The 16,246-nt window shown below is 39.9% G+C and overlaps 1 protein-coding gene across 1 annotated transcript; it reads right to left on the bottom strand.

Moving 5' to 3' along the window:
- Positions 1–10,194: 10,194 nt before the first annotated feature.
- On the bottom strand, positions 10,195–16,242 carry LOC126801772 (uncharacterized). Its single transcript, XM_050529231.1, has 8 exons — positions 15,991–16,242; positions 15,832–15,888; positions 15,606–15,681; positions 12,901–12,980; positions 12,684–12,733; positions 12,410–12,494; positions 12,181–12,279; positions 10,195–10,737 (listed from the first exon to the last, which is right to left on the bottom strand). Exons 1-8 carry the CDS (start codon positions 16,240–16,242, stop codon positions 10,510–10,512), a joined length of 927 nt encoding a protein of 308 aa, XP_050385188.1. The 3' UTR covers positions 10,195–10,509.
- Between the last annotated feature and the right edge of the window lie 4 nt (positions 16,243–16,246).

Here is a 16,246-nt window from a genome sequence, read left to right as displayed (position 1 = left end):
TGACATTCATGCCGAGATGGACGATACTTTTGCCATCTACATACGATTTCGATCGTATCCTCCCAAGATTTTTATGTCATCGGACGAAGATCGAAAAAGGAATTCAACAAGCAACTTCATGCATGACGATCGATTTGCAGAGCAATTTACTTATATGCGGTCTATTTGGCAGACCAACAAGTATGTTTTTCTTAAAGTTACTACTTTTGAACATATATATATAAATTATCGGGCGCTATTAGCCTTTTTCATGTCTTTTCCGGCCTTTCTTATAACGCCGATGAGACCAAAGAGGGATATGATTCCCCTCTTGGTCGACGTTTTTCGTGTGATGGTCCTGGGGGAGTCACGTTATTATTTAAAAGGAAGATATCGATTTCGTGTGGTCGCCTGAGTGCACCGCTGTTTTGGGTGCGATCATGAGAATCGCCGATATGCATCGATTATTTTGTGACCATATACATCACAACCTTCTAATTCCGGTTACATACTTGAATAGTTTCGATTATTTGAAACCTATACAACCCTCGTTTCTTATGGATGCGTCGTCATCGCGACTGTTATTTGAATGTTTGAGTTTTCTTAAACTCATGTCTATAAACGATAATCTCAAGGTCTACGTACTCATTTATTTGAGTTGATTCATTACTCTGATGCAGCACTATTTGCTGACAAAAAGATCCCAAAAATAACGAATCTATGGGACACACTTAAAAGTGATTTAATGAACGTCTATGACGTTGTATTATCAGAGTTGACCTTGATGCATACTCCACATCAAAGAAACGCATGCCATTTTTGGCACCTGTATCTATTTCTTGAGGGAATTTTGGAGATGGAAACGTAACATTCTTCCATTCTCAAGTAAGCACATTTTTGAGCTTCAGGCTAAGGCTCCGCCCAATCCGATATGCAAGATTTTGTTGCTACAGACTTTTGATTAGTCAATTTATTTTGACTATGTCTTCTGCTTACTATTTTTCAAGTATGACGTTGGCATTGCTATGATTATTGCTCAACTTTAGCTTAAGTCGTCTATTAGAATTGGAAGCTTGTTTGTCTTGTATTAAATATTGGCATATTCTATAAAATTTCTCGTATTTCTTGTTTACAAGATTGACTCGTGAGAATTTTATTTGCCTTGGCTTAGCATGCATGGTCAATGTTTGCAACTCACGTGGTTTTTAAATTGGCCGCTTTTGGGTTACATGGGACCCCAATAGCACTACATTGTGATTTTGGACCTTAAAATTTGGAAAACGGACCTCGGAACGTCAAAATTGACATCGTTTTTCCCGGTTACTGTTCCGGCGTTTCCGGAACGTTTTCCGGCGTATTCGCCGCCTTCCGATCATTTTCCGGCGTTTCTGGCACCGCCATCCGGTTCCGGACGGCGTTCCCTATCGGACCTGAAGTTACGGCCTCCATACCGGCCAGCTCCAGCTGCCGCCGGCCAGTTTTCCGACAATCGGTGCCGCCGGTTCCGGCGAGTTTTTCCGACGATTTTTTCGTCGTTTCTCGTCATTTTTCCGGCATATTTCCAGCAGTTTTTACTGCCACGTTTTCCTAGTCCAAATTTCACCCGGTTTTGAGTTAATTTGACCTGGTTTTCCGGTTAATTTTCCGGTTTTCTCCAAGTCGTTTCATAGCTCAAATGATTTTATTATTATTGGTGACCACCCGCACCAATTGGATGGTTTTTACCACCCAAATTGTTTGATATTCAACTGCTCCAATACCATGTTTTTCCAACTCTTGAGTTGAAGAATGTAGTTCTATTGCCATGTGATACATTCGATGAGATTGTCATTTGTTTCAATCCCCTCTCTTACAATATCCTATGGCGTATTGTGTAGAGAAGTTCACCGCGTCGTTGACTCTCTTAATCTTCATTTTGAGAATGTCCCGCCGTGAAATCGAGTGTCTTGCTAATTGCGTAACCACCCACACTGTCCTACGGCGCAGGTAGTTGTTTTACGGATCTCGTGCGGAGATTGTGTTCTATATCTTCGTGCCATGCTAAGTTTTAAAGGCCATACACGCCAATGATGGATTATCATCTTGATATTTGTGTTAAGAATTGAGAGGAATAAATCTGTCTGATTTCATTAACAGTATCTTTTTCAAGCTTCGACAGTAGCTTTGTTAGCCTGCAACTTTATGTAACTCAAGATTCTTTGAATCATGAGTTCGATTTTATTGTCTTCTCGGTTTTGACATGATTATTCTTTTTGGTCATTTTGAACAAGATATGATGATTCGAGTTATTTGAAATTCACATGATCATCTATTTTTCATGTTTACGAAGCGATTGGAGGACCACCTCACCCATGCTCCACACGGTGAGGCCGAGCCTGCCTATTTAGGCAGCTCCATGGCATTAAGGCCGTCGGTGGCGGCATCCCCTCCTTCACAGGAGCTTTGTGATGCCTCCCGTGTTTTCTAATGCCTCCATGGTAATCTCTGATGTCTATCGCTCATTTTGCAAAGCTTGTTCTTTTGCTAGATTTCAAGGAAGTCCTTATTTGCTAATGCTCCAACCGAGAACATTCCATTCTTACGAAGTATTTAAGGTGACATTAGTGGACCCTATCCAACCGAATGCGGACATTTTTCGGTATTTTTAAGGTATAGGTTAAAAGCATCGACGCGTTGGTCACACGTCGCTTTGCTTTCCACAAGAAACGCTGCATTCGCTAAAGTTTTTAGCTATGATCATCATACTAAGGGCTCACCACCCTTCCCATCCTCTCAAATCTATTTGATTCATACCGTTGGAGAGTTCACCTCCACGATTTTGATGATTTCGTTTTGCATATCTACTGGGATCGTCGTTGAACATATTATTCCTTATGTTCATTCACTGTACGATCTAGCAAAGCTCGGACTTGGTTATGGGTACTAACCTTCCGATTTTTGCATGGAGATATGTAATGATGTTGCATGCAGCGACACTTATTCGTTTTAGACCCACAACTTGCCAAGCGTTTAGTGCGTACCAGATGGTTACTGGATACGAACCCAACGTTCTTTTCCTTAAACGCCTATTTGGTTAAAGTTATTTATGTGCCTCTATTGTAGCTATCTTAATGGGTCTACTTGAAACGATTAAGTATTCTGGTTGGTTATGATTTATGAATCACCAACACTTGTCCGCTATTTCCAATCTACAACCGTTGATCTCTATCCTGTGATATTAGCAGACGGTCACATTGATGAGACATACTTCCCGTCGTTAGGGGGAGATATGGAATACTCCCATTCTGGTTTTAACGCCAGGAATTGACGTGGTGTGGCACTATGTCTCATTAAGATCCCGCACTACTCAAAGTGAGCAAATGTGCAACGCATTATCGACCTCCAGAAAGTCAAAGATTCGATGCTCAATGACTTTACCGATATTGCGAAAGTAACGAGATCGCACATAAATGATGTGATGTGCCGGTAAGGTTGGAACTCTCAGAATATGAGAGAATTTCATTTGACCTGGTCCTAGCACCGTTGGCACCATCCCTGACAGTGGGAAGGAAGCCGGCGATGGCACCATCGTACGCTGTGGTGTTGTCGGCGCCCGTGGCATTGCACCACAAAACAAGGGCGGCAAACGCAAAGATGGACTAGTAAGGGTCATAGCTTCGGTCTTGGCTGCTGCCTAGATGAGGGGGAGACCATTATTCTCTAGAATTAAAACTAGAAAGAAGCGAAGTGCGTAGGCACAAGTATTTCGCCCATCATCAAGAGATATTCTCTAAACATGTGTATCAACTAAGTTTCTGTGGGACGCTACAGACTCATTTTGTTGATGTTAGAGAAGAATAGAAATCCCACAAATTGATCGTATACAGCGCACGCGTGTTTAATGGATTGATCTCCCATGATTGATGATATATTCGCTTATGCTCTTATTCCATTGTAAAGCATCAACGATGAGCAACTTGACCGAAGTGGAAAGAATCAATACACGCTGAACTAGACTTGTTATGTTGGTCGTTGTTCGTAAGTGTAATGAGAAAGATGAAGTCATGCGATATATGCAGGACTTATGGTACAAAGATTGTCTCATTATCCTAGTATTGACTACGATGAGTTATATTCTCTCGTTATGGACATAATTGCTTTCCGCTACTTGATCAGTAGTAGTGTCCATGAAAACTGATTTGCAGCATATGATAGTGGTCATAGAATATCTGTAAAGGGATCTTGACACAGACATGAGAGTGTCCGAGGGACTTTAAATGCCTCCAGACCACGGAGAGCTTATGTAATCAGATTGCGACGTTCGAGAGAACGTAGTACAATCGGTTGCAAGAACTCATACCCATATGTGTTCATAGGAAGCTAATTCTTGATTCTCTATTCCGTCTAAGTATAGATGATGAAGAGATTCAATGAGCTATACATTCATACATGCTAGTGTTGTTGGCACACTATTGCTTTCATTATGACGTGATTAACTATGCGCCTATGCATTGTCATTGGACTTGCATTGCTTCTTTGACATGGGTTTAGTTCTACACTTAGTGAACCAACACAAATCCTATCCACACCAACGTCGCCAGCAGCTCCAGCAACATCAACGTACGCCTCAGAATCTGTCCAGTTTCGTATGTCAACTTCAACGAGACCTACAAGACAGCTCGCTCGATGAAATATGGTGAAATTGGTACCATTGGAAAGGTCCATGTGTCTACTTTCCAGGGAAACCAACCATTTGTTCATAGCTATCATATTGAGTGAGTTATGGCCGTTTTAGCAAAGTAGGACAGTTCTATCCGGAAATTTGCAAGTCAGTCAACTTCGACAGAGCATTGTGAACTACTCCGATCGGATGAGGTTGTGAACCTTATGTCACTAGAAAGCCACGGGTGTCTAATTTTCAGAACATTTTCCGGTTCACTGATGCCTATTTTGACGATGAAGTTATGGCCGTTTAAGTGAGTGAAGGTCATTCTACCCGAGAATCTGATTTTCATTGCAAACTCTTGTTTTGAGTTGTTATGCAATCTTGTTTCCTAAGATCTAAGTTTAGCTAAGTATAGCATGGATGATCTAAGGATGTGTGGCTAGATTAATGATTAATCATTAGCCCAAGACTACGTTTGAGAAGCATGTAATGAATGTTGTGTACGTTGTTCTTTGTACTCCATGATTATGGCACTAATCATGGGGAGTTGTTTCGTAGACTTCAGGGGGAGTCTACCTCACATGATGCTATCAAATGTAGACGGTGCGTTGTGCTCTTTTTCACTTCGATCAAGCTTTTGTTTTTACCCAAGAGGTTTTTATTTTGCTTGACAAAGTTTTTACCGAGGCAACGATGTGTGCACCATGCAACCTAGGCATGCGACACAAGGGGGAATGTTCCGGGAGAATTACTATTCTACCCTTGTGTGTTTCTTAGCCTAATAGGTTTCCTGTTAGGAGATAGATTAGCATCTCCGTAATAGATTAGGACTCCGAATCCTACGGGATTGTGGTTTTGTAATGCCTATATATAGGCCCCCATATCATTCAATAATACACAATTATTTCATCCTGAAACAAGTATATCTCTACCACTATAACTAGAAGCTCTCATTTGGTATCAACAGCTTCATTAATATTATAAAGTTCCTAAATCACAGATGGCATGCTTAAAATTTACATTAGTAAAAGAAATCAACAATAATTAATATTACAAATTAATAAGGAAAAGAATAATAAATATAAATGCCTAAGTGCAGCGTCATGCACCAAAGAGGGGGTAAAAAACCGCACAGTCTCACAATCGCACATGGGGGAAAATGTCGAAGCTCATGATCACAACACGAATGGAGCCGCATCCATGTGCAACACATATCCGGTTGCTACTACCATATAACTTGGGAGATTCATCAAATTAGACCAAGTTCAAATAAGGCTCTGCATGGAGGATTAAATGTATAGACTAATTTTTTTTATCAAATGTATAGACCATTTTCTATTCTTAGTGTTGCAGGTACAAAATCTAGGAGTCTTGTTCACACAGCTTGTATTCAATCTCTAGTCTGTTTAACCTGCACAAAAACCGGGGTCAAAGTCAAAGGCCAGCTCGTCCCGGGAGTCTGGTATTTAATACAAGGGACATGGTAGTGGGCCCGGGAGAATTAAGGTGTTGGTGACGTTATCAGTCATGATTAATGCCTGGGACACTGAGTGGGTTTTTAAACGGCAGAGTTTATAGGGAGTTGCGAGTGCGTTCAGCGCGTGGGTTTGTGAAACCAAGAGGTCAAACGTTAGTGAGGCATGTGGCGTTCATCGAGCAGTTTGGGACTGTTTGAATTCACAGCTCGGATCAATTTGGTGTCTATATATAGAGGGAGGTAACAATGGTGTTTGCACTTACATTTTGTGAGGATTTTTTAGCTGAGAGAAAATGAGGTAAAGAGATAAAAGAAGAAACTCATTAGAGTCCAAATCGAAGCTAGAAGATTTTCGGTGTTTGCAACTGCAAAAATTGACAAACTACTCTGATTTCAGCAATTCAAGGTATTTTTCGGTCTCTTTTTTGGGTTTGTGTTTTGTCCGAGCCGGATTTGGTGGTTTTGGGCTGACTGTTTATATTGGGGGGTTTTAGCAATGGAAAAATCGACTAGAGTGTCTTGGAACAAGGGAGGTGAGGTTTCGACCTCGACTAACCAGGTTCGAGCACGCCGGATCAAACTCTCAATTTGGGAGGGGGCGTTTCAGGGAGTTTGTCCCTGTTAAGTGATGCGGGGTCAGCAAATAACCCGTTAGGCCTTTTGGTGCATGTTATAAAAGATATGGTAGAAAGAAGAGATGCGAGAACCGAGGCGACTGGAGCGGAGAATCAATACTACTTGGGTGACCAAGTGATCAATCCACCCGGAGCGTGCGCCATCTCGGAGAAGTTGGCGGCGATCTGGACTTTGTTCAAAGTGTCGAAGGATATTATCTTGCGCCCGTTGGCGGAGGGTGAGATGACACATGACCCGACACCGGGGTCTTGCTGCATATTGGAGTTTTCTATGGCATGCGAACTAACGTTCTCGTCTCCCAACAATGTGAAATACATGTTGTCTTGCCTGAACGTGGTGACAGAGAAAGTGACGCCGAACATGTGGAGGCAGCTGCTCGGGAATGACGTCATTTTTATGGCACTTAGGCAATAGAAGCCGAGTTGGCGAGAGTTCCTTACTTGCTGGATGTTGAAGTACAATAACAAAGCGGGGAGCAAAAGCTATGTGAATTTGATTATGCGAATGTGGAAGTTCTCGCCTCTCGTGAATGACTGCCCTAACTACACGCCAGACTAGTGGCGGGACCGGGTTTTCATTGTCGAAGGTCCATGGCAGGGGAGGGACACTTGTTTCTAAGTCCCCGGGAACTTCCAGCCTATTTGTGAGTATCTGGTCTGACAATTTCCCCGGGTCTGCCCCCCCCCCCCAACTTTTTTTTTAACAAACATCCAGCAGGTATTGTAGTATCTATGGCAACAATTCTCACACCGGAGATGGATAAACGGTTGGTGAGGTGCATTCGTGCCTTCCCGCCATTTCCCGGAGTTTGTATCGGTTGTGTTGTTTTGCCGTGTACGGACACTACCAGATGGGGGTGATATCTGGTAAGTTGTGCTTTGTTCGCTCTTATTCGCTGTTTCACGGGGTTGGCCCCAGGTTAACTAAAACTTTTCTTGTGCAGCGGCTCCGGTGGTTAGCGTGATGCCATAGAGGAATAAGCGGGGCATGTAGACAATACCATGGACGAGGAGGTGTTTCAGGTACTGGAAAAGGAAGTTATCACGGTGTAGAGTGGGGATATTAATCCCACGACTGGGAAAGGGATTTTGTTGTGGCCAAAGGACCTTGACAACACTAGTTTCTTCCGGATTCTGCTTCCCCGGGATGAGTATGGTGCTCTCCTGGCCGAGGTTGCTGCCTACTGGGGAGTTACTCGCACTGAGGAGCCGCAAGAAATCCATGTTGATGTTGAGAGGGAAGAGGAATAAGAGATGGTTGCAGTGGTGGAGCTGGAGGAGGAGGCGAAGGAGAGATAAATGAGTGTTCTGTGAGGATGTGGAGGTAGAGGAGGCGACTCCGGAGAAAGGTCCTAAGGTAACGCTTACGGTGGAAGGTTCGGCCATTCGGCCAGAACAATTGGTGGACCCCTCATCAATCGTATTGTGTCCGGTCCCTCTATTGGAGTTGATCGATGTGGAGGACGACTCAAGATGGGTGGAGGGCAGCTCGGAGCAAGGGCTGAAGAGGGGTTAAGAAGATGTCGCGACCGAGAGGGCCCACAAGACGGCCAAGAAAAGCTCTGATTATAGAAGTGGGGAGACTCGGGCAGGCATCACGGCGAGATTGTCCGAAATTGGTGATATGAGCACAAAGTGTGATATTCTTAATATATATATGTTTTATTCTTATGTTGTGTTACTTCTTATTTAGTTGTTTTAGGCTCATATTTTTCATTTGTGTGTTTTAGTAGAGCTATGCCGAATTTGAATAATTTGATGATGAAATCTTTATTGAGCTAGGATTCCTTACTCGACTAGGACTCTACTTTCCTATTTTCATTCTTTCATATTCCTTAATCGTCGATTTCTTTTTAGGAAAGACAAATCATATTTGGACAAGGAGTAGTGATGCCGTGATGCAATCCTAGTGAAACAAGGAAGTCATGTCCGAGTTGGATGAGGAGATGAGAGGCCGGCCTAGCAATTTCTTAGTTGAAGAAGGAGAGATGTCGTGCAGCCTATGTGTTTCCCAATTGGATTTGGTTTCCTACATCAAGTTGGATTTGGAGTACATGAATCAAATTCCATATCAAAGAAGATTTCAGCTTCCCAGTCCGATTCTATCTCCTAATTGGGATGGCATGAAGGCTTTATTGACTCCTATATATAGAGGCACAACCTCATTGTTCAAGCATCATCAACTTTGCGCACATACTAGCCAAAGCTCTACCGAATTTCATACTCACCATTCCAAGAAATCCTAAAACCGATTCCACCATTCTCCACCATCAACCTTAGCTTCAAGCACGCTTGTGAAGAAGTTTCATTCCCTTAGAAAGTCATGGCTACACCTTGTAGGATCGCTTGATTGATAAAGTGTAACCATGATTCTCTCTATGTTATTTCGGTTTTGGTTTTCTTGTTCTTGGTTGTGTATGTGATTTGGATATTGTAACCTTGTTTCGATTTTGTCTATGAAATAGTTACTTGATTCAATTTATATAAAGTTGCGATATCAAGTTTTGGTTTTATGATTTTTGGTTTTCTGCCGTGTACTATCTTTGAGTGATTTTGATATCTTTATGTTATGTATACGCTTGTAGCATGACATTTAGGTTTTTGGATTAAAGACTTATGCTATGAACATGTCTATTATATTCTATGTAAGTTTCGAATTCATGATTGTTGGTTAAGTAGGTGACATGCTTGATGAATTCAATGTGTATGACGTTGGAATTACATGATAGGATGAACATGTTAGATTTCGATTAAGACTGCTTGGAATGAATCGAATGTGTTAAATGTCTATGTGTTTAGGTTACTGCTTAGAACCCTAAATGCATGATCTAACCCTAGTTGTTCATGAGTAAGTCTCGGCATGATTCTAAAAGGAGAACTAGAACTTGTTTTCGGTTTCTTTATATGAATTGTTTTGGTGATGGTTTGTGTGTTGGTTGGTTGATCACATCTATATATTAGTTTAGGTTTTATTTTCTCTTTTTATCTTTGAAGTCCAAACCTATATCTCAAAATCCTTAAACTCCTATGAATTCGTTGTTAAATGTTTGTGATTCTATGCCCTGACTTGATCCCCGGTTTGTGAACGATACCCTCTTGCTTTATACTACTAACGATGCTTACAAGGTTAAATATTGATGTCGAGTAATCGAACCGATGAATTGACTGGTTGGTTATCTCTCATGCTCAGTCTCCTTCCACTTTTGAATTTTGATGCCATGTTAATGTTTGTGTGGGCTATATGGAAGAACTGAAAGCAAAGGTTTGGACTTTGGAATAATAGTCAAATTGGCTGAGGAAATTGTGCCCATTGAGCTGTACATGCTAGACATGCTGAACTACTTGCTATATTGCAGGTGTTTATATTGCCAATACACAGGAAATGCTCCATTAGTCATCGAATCGGATTGTAAGTATTGGATAAGGCTCAGTACTTGTTCTCTTGACTAGTCCGATTCTAGGCTTTCTTATGGCAGACCTTCGTGAAGTAATTCAATTGCCCATACATTAGCTCCGAATGCTAGAATTCGGTTCTGATAGTTTTCCTCCCCCAAATGTGGTGGCAATTATAACCTCTGAGTGTCATATTCTACATCAATGAAGTTCATTCATTCCTTTTGACCACAAAAAAAAAGTGAGAAATGTTGTGTATTCATTAGGAGCTTTTCTTCAATGGAAAGTTTCCGGTGAAGTCTGCTATTTTGGATACAATCTGAGTGATCAAAGCAAAATACAAAGACTCAGCCATCTTGAGATCACATTTCATTCAACGCCTACAGCGCTTGCTTCTGGTACACTCTCCTATAGATTTTTGCGCCTTCCAATTCCGCATGAATTTCTCTTTCCGTCCTTATTCCCATTGGATTACTCAATAACCATCCCTCACTGTCACATAACACGCCGGCGTCAATTTCATCTATGTGCTTCAGAACATGAGGCAGAGAATCAAATTGGTTTCTCATCTCAAGCGCAACATCCAGCACATCGGATTGTATGAACACCTGCATGGACATAATATTAGATAGATATATAACTGAAGGCTTCAGGTGAGTTCATGACATAAAGAATCATTTCTTCAACAGAAGACACATATCGGATGAGAAAGCAAAATCATTGAAACTTGAAAGATATAAGATAAAAGGTGCACACACATTTACTAGTAGGAAGTTGAGATTCCTAGTGCGTGTGTATATGTATCTTATTTTTTTTAATCCTTTTGATAATTTGTTTTCTAAGAAATAGAGCTTGAATATTATCATTCTCTATTGCAGATTGGTAGGGTCACCAGGACATGATCTTCACACAGACGGATTAGGTATTTAAATAGATCATTAGATCCTAATTGTAATCCCTAATACAATGGAAAATATCACGAGTCAATCAATGAGATTCAAAACCCACAAGCACGTAGTCACGCTCCACACAGAAACAAACATGGTTTACCCCACGATATCCCAGTCAAATCCCTACACTAGTGCCTCCTAGTCCTTGTTAAGGGATGACATCAATCCACATGATACAGAAAATGACTAGTCACTAATGGTGGCCCTAATAATGATTACAGAAATGGAACTCGAGTAGAGCATAAAGTCATGTCATACTTGGTAAACACAACCTGCAACAATAATATGGTTACAACTTATAAGTGCCTGCTAACTTGACTGATGACAAATGGTATACGATATTGGACTGACACTCTCATTTGGACTCAGAGTACTACAACATAATTTAATTTGGGTACGATAAGCATGTCACATATTTGGCAATCCTAAGGAGGATGCCAAACATTTTAAAAATATTGTGATACTCAAAGTTTTGTTTGTGTGGTTAGTGTAAGCATGTATTGCGTTACACTCACTCTAGAGGATTTTTTTTTGATAGAACCAACTATGGTTTCCTCTATCTTCTATGAGCGCAGATTTATTTTCTTTTCATTTGATTGTGGGTTAGGAAGATTCAATCCTACAGACCTCTCCCAAACCCAGCATTCTACCTGAACTATAAATGTGTTCACTTTAAATACATTTACCTAGATCAAAGGTATCATCCTTTTGATCATCTGATTTATGCATGAGAAATAGGATCTACATAAGGTATATCTGCATGGAAGTGATAAACAATCAAAGTCATGACAAAAGGACAGATATCGATTTTGAAAAGAGTACTAGAGTAGCTCTACTGCTCCATACATATGAACTCAAGCCCTCACCAATCTTTCATTAAAACTAAAACGAAACAGCGCAACTACAATATCAGTGGACGAGGAGTCAACAGTTAAAGAACAATAGTAAAAACAGAACAGAGCAATGTCTAACCAAATCTGGAACTGGAAAACTCACAAGTAATAGATACCCTTCCAGACCAACACGAGTAAAAGACCTAATGGCCACTTTTCATAAAATTGAAGATGTGTCATTATTTGTCATATTGTACAGTTGACAAACCTGTCCGCTGGGAGCTAACTTATGCACAATCAGATCTGCCAAAGGTTTCTGTAACACCCGTCTCTTGTGATGCTTTCTCTTAAAATATGGATCTGGGCACTGCATATAAAAATTGAGCAATGAATTCAATTAAATGATGGTACTGCAGCCACTTTTTATTACAGTAATGAACATTTTTAAACACTACATAGTTGTCATTAAACTGTTTCAGTGTGACAGATGATCTCACCAGGATTGAAACAAGCATCAGTGGTCCGGGGTAGGAAGACACCAGTTGATTAAAAGTAGTTGTGGCATTCGCATACATAAAACGTCTGCATTGAGTTAAGCTTAGTTACGCTTAATATATTAGTAGCTAATAGATGATTAAAAAAACAGTGGTGGTGGCATTTGCATACATAAATGTCAGCAATGAGTTATATCTAATATATTAGTAGCTAAATTTCAACATTTAAATGATCAAAGGACCTCATATATTATTCTAAAAAGAAAAAGGACCTCACATATTGCTAAGACTGAGTTCCTTAACCCAGACATCCGCACGTTTGACAAGCTGCGGCAGGAAACAAGTACATTAGTACCTTCAAATAAAGTGGTATTATTGAATTGAAACAAGAAGGAATTAGGGTTGTCGAGAATACGAGGAATTAGGATGAAGTAGTTATACATCAATTTAATCAGAACAGTGTATCAAAATGAGGCCAAGGAGTCTTCCCGTACTTTTGGCCGTATTTCCAGTCCCAAATGATTCCTCACAACCAAGTTTCTTTTCGCCAGCCACATGAGAAATCTACCACTACCTGATAATATGACACAGTTAGATCAATAATATATTACTGACAGGAAATAAGTCCTCTCTTTCTCTCTGTAACAAGGATGATATAAAGAAACTTGCAACATCAATGGAAAAGTTCAAATTCCTATACCAAATATGGCCATAGATAAATTTCACAGAACATGAAAAACAAAGGCTTCTTTACTTTGTTTTCCTGTGTGAAACAAAAGACCATACACATTGTTTAAATTAATATAAGATCCAGAAGTAACTATTGTTTTAGAAAATGTAAACAGACACAAACATAATATTATGCTTTAGGAGGCATGATTCTTTCTTAAATAAATAGGATACAACTATTCAATTGATCAATAGCAGGTCTGCAACAGAAGGCAAAGAAAGCACATCATCAGTAGCGAGGGTTCGGACATACCAACCCAAGAAACAACGATAACTCTGGCATACTGCTGCCACCAATCTAGGCAAAATATGAGAAATTGTCTTCAGCCAATACAGAAGACCAAAATAGTTATCAGAATATTAGTCTCCCAAAAGTTCCCCCACTGAGGTGCCTATGTATCCTTCTACATCTTTCCATCCAGACAGCCAAATGATAGGCAGCACACGGCAAATCCAAAAGAACATTGCCTTCTTCTCCTAGCCAAAAGCAATTGGTGAGGCTCCCTGCTGTGGTCTCCCAACTCACCATAGCCTCCCTAATAACAACTTCTGTTGAAAAGAAGCAACTTTACAATGCACAGATCCATGATTGACTGTCCCGTCTTTTCAAATGACATGTGTTGTACCAAGTACCAACTAACCTAAAACCTTGACCTTCAATGAAGCATATATTTGCAGATAAAATATGCAAGACTGAATTGTTTTGAAAGATCATCAATCATAAATCTGTGGAAGGAATTGAAGGAGAAGGAACTAGACAATGCCAGCTTCCATCTCCCATCACCCAATCTTGAACCCAAGCTGATTCTTTCTAACAAAACCAGCAATCATAATATGTCGCTTTCAGCATTGTTGTTTAAATTTCTTCTAAAATCCACCAAAATTCTGAAACTGAGCTTATACAATTCTTGTTTGCTTAAATGTAAGCTCAGAACTGAATCATTACTTCATGTCTTCACCTTTAAAGAAATCAAAGAAGCCTCAATTTTCGAGAATTACATATATTTCATACAACATTACATTTGTATGTGATATTTTTATATAAGATTAAATGTGCATACATGCTGTTTTCTGAATTGTCCTCATCACAACCCTCATCAGTTATTAATTTTGACAGGAAACAAAAACCCTCATCAGCTAATCAAGAATATAATGCCCAAAATGGCATAATGGATTTTATGAACACTCAAGAAAGTGCTTATAAACTACTAATAGTAGATCATGTACTATGGCTATACATGTACCTCATCCACCTATTTACCAAACACAGACATCTATTCAAGGCCTTACAATATTAAGGATGTTCACGGTCACAGCTACGCTTTTCACTACTTCAGCATGACAACTTAAAAGAGAGCTACATACCAAAAACTGATAGAGGTGGCAATGTGGCATGAAAAAAGACAACAGCATACCACAACGCAAAGCATAATTCTAAGAAGCTGAACAATACATCTTAAAATATCGGTGAAAAGACAGAAGCCCAGGATGAAGCCAACAACAAGAGTACCTTTTTCTCAGTCTCAGCACATGACCAAAAGGATGACAAACATTATGACAAATCGCAAAAGATTTGGAATCATATATGCTAAGTTCCATCAATCTATGTGAAGTTCTGTACTTTTGAAATGATGTCCAACTCAGACTCATGACCATATTTATCCTAAGAAGGAGTATTCCCTTCTTTAAATAAAAGCTTAGTGGATGATTAATAAAGTTAACTTAACTTGGCTCTTTCAGTTTCAACTCTAACTTCAATGACATCTCTGTTAGAAGGAACTGTATTTTTGACATAATAAACTATTTTCTACTAAAGGGTTCATACTACATGATCAACATCTGATATGAGGCATGCTACATGGTTGGTAAATAAGTATTGTGCTCTATGATTTGCCATTAAGCTCTACTTCTGATACATGGTTAGCATTTTCCATAAAACCATAACTTTTATATCTATTAGTTGTTCATCTTTATTAATAAAGTCGAACAATATTACACAAGTGCTAAAAAAACAAAAGGAAGCAAGTCTCCAAAAATCTGTCATATTACTACAAACTCATAAATATGGTTAATCAAGAGCTGTGGATAATGAAAGTCAGCGCATCTATTAGAATCCTTCATATTGACTTGTACACTAAACAGACCCTAACAATTCATTTAACTTAATTCCAACTTCTTTACATAGACATACAAATGTTGAATCTGATCACATACATAGCACACAGTTGAAGGTTCATAAGTTTAAAAGTGTTCAACGGCTGCCGAGATCAAAGTAACAAACTCTAAAATCCCAAAGAAATGGCCGATTCCATTAGCAAACTTGTGATTCTTCTCATTGTGTTAAACAAACAAAATTGAAACAAAAGATTAGTTGCTCATAATCCAGAAGCACTAGGACTAACAGCTACAGATTAACATCAGAGAGAGAGAGAGAGAGAGGGTCCATTAGTAAAGAAATAAGAAACTGTACCACTTCCAATGTCCACCATAAGCGGCAATGTTGGGTCCTTGAACACTTGATTCCAATCAGGCACTTCCACCGGCACCTACCCGATATTAACAACAAAAGCTTATTAATGCCTCAGTAGGTAAACTATTATCCAAAATCACATTAGACCTATCATCTGCAGCTAAACAAACTTTATCCACATGTCCATAAGAGTCAACAAGAAGAAGAGACCCTGAGAGTGACATACAGCTAATGAAGAGCTAAGAGGGTTCACATGTTGCCTGATTCTCACATGACCCAGTTCCTGCAATTCAAACACAACAAGAAAAACACGAGCTTTACTTCAAAGATACAAACTTTGAACCCTATCAACAACATTAAAGACAATCTCTAGTTCAGTTTAGACCTGGGTAACATTGTGGTTGAGATTAAGATCAGCATATTCCAAGGCCACAATGTCGGGGCTCCTCAGCTCTCGTTCCTCCAACCCAGTAGAAACAGAGGCCTCCACTCTTCTTCTTCTTCTTGTTCTGTTTCTGTCACACTCATAATACGACGACGCTTTCCCAAACAGAGTACAAAGACCCCTTCGTTGAAATGCACCGCTCAAACCACCGCCGTAGCATAAGTGCTGACGTAAGCAGACACAAGAACCCATTCCT

The sequence above is a fragment of the Argentina anserina genome, chromosome 7, assembly GCF_933775445.1.
Source record: "Argentina anserina chromosome 7, drPotAnse1.1, whole genome shotgun sequence".
NCBI classification, from domain to species: domain Eukaryota; kingdom Viridiplantae; phylum Streptophyta; class Magnoliopsida; order Rosales; family Rosaceae; genus Argentina; species Argentina anserina.
Note: the sequence above shows the minus strand (reverse complement) of the source record. Positions and strands in the feature narration are given on the sequence as shown.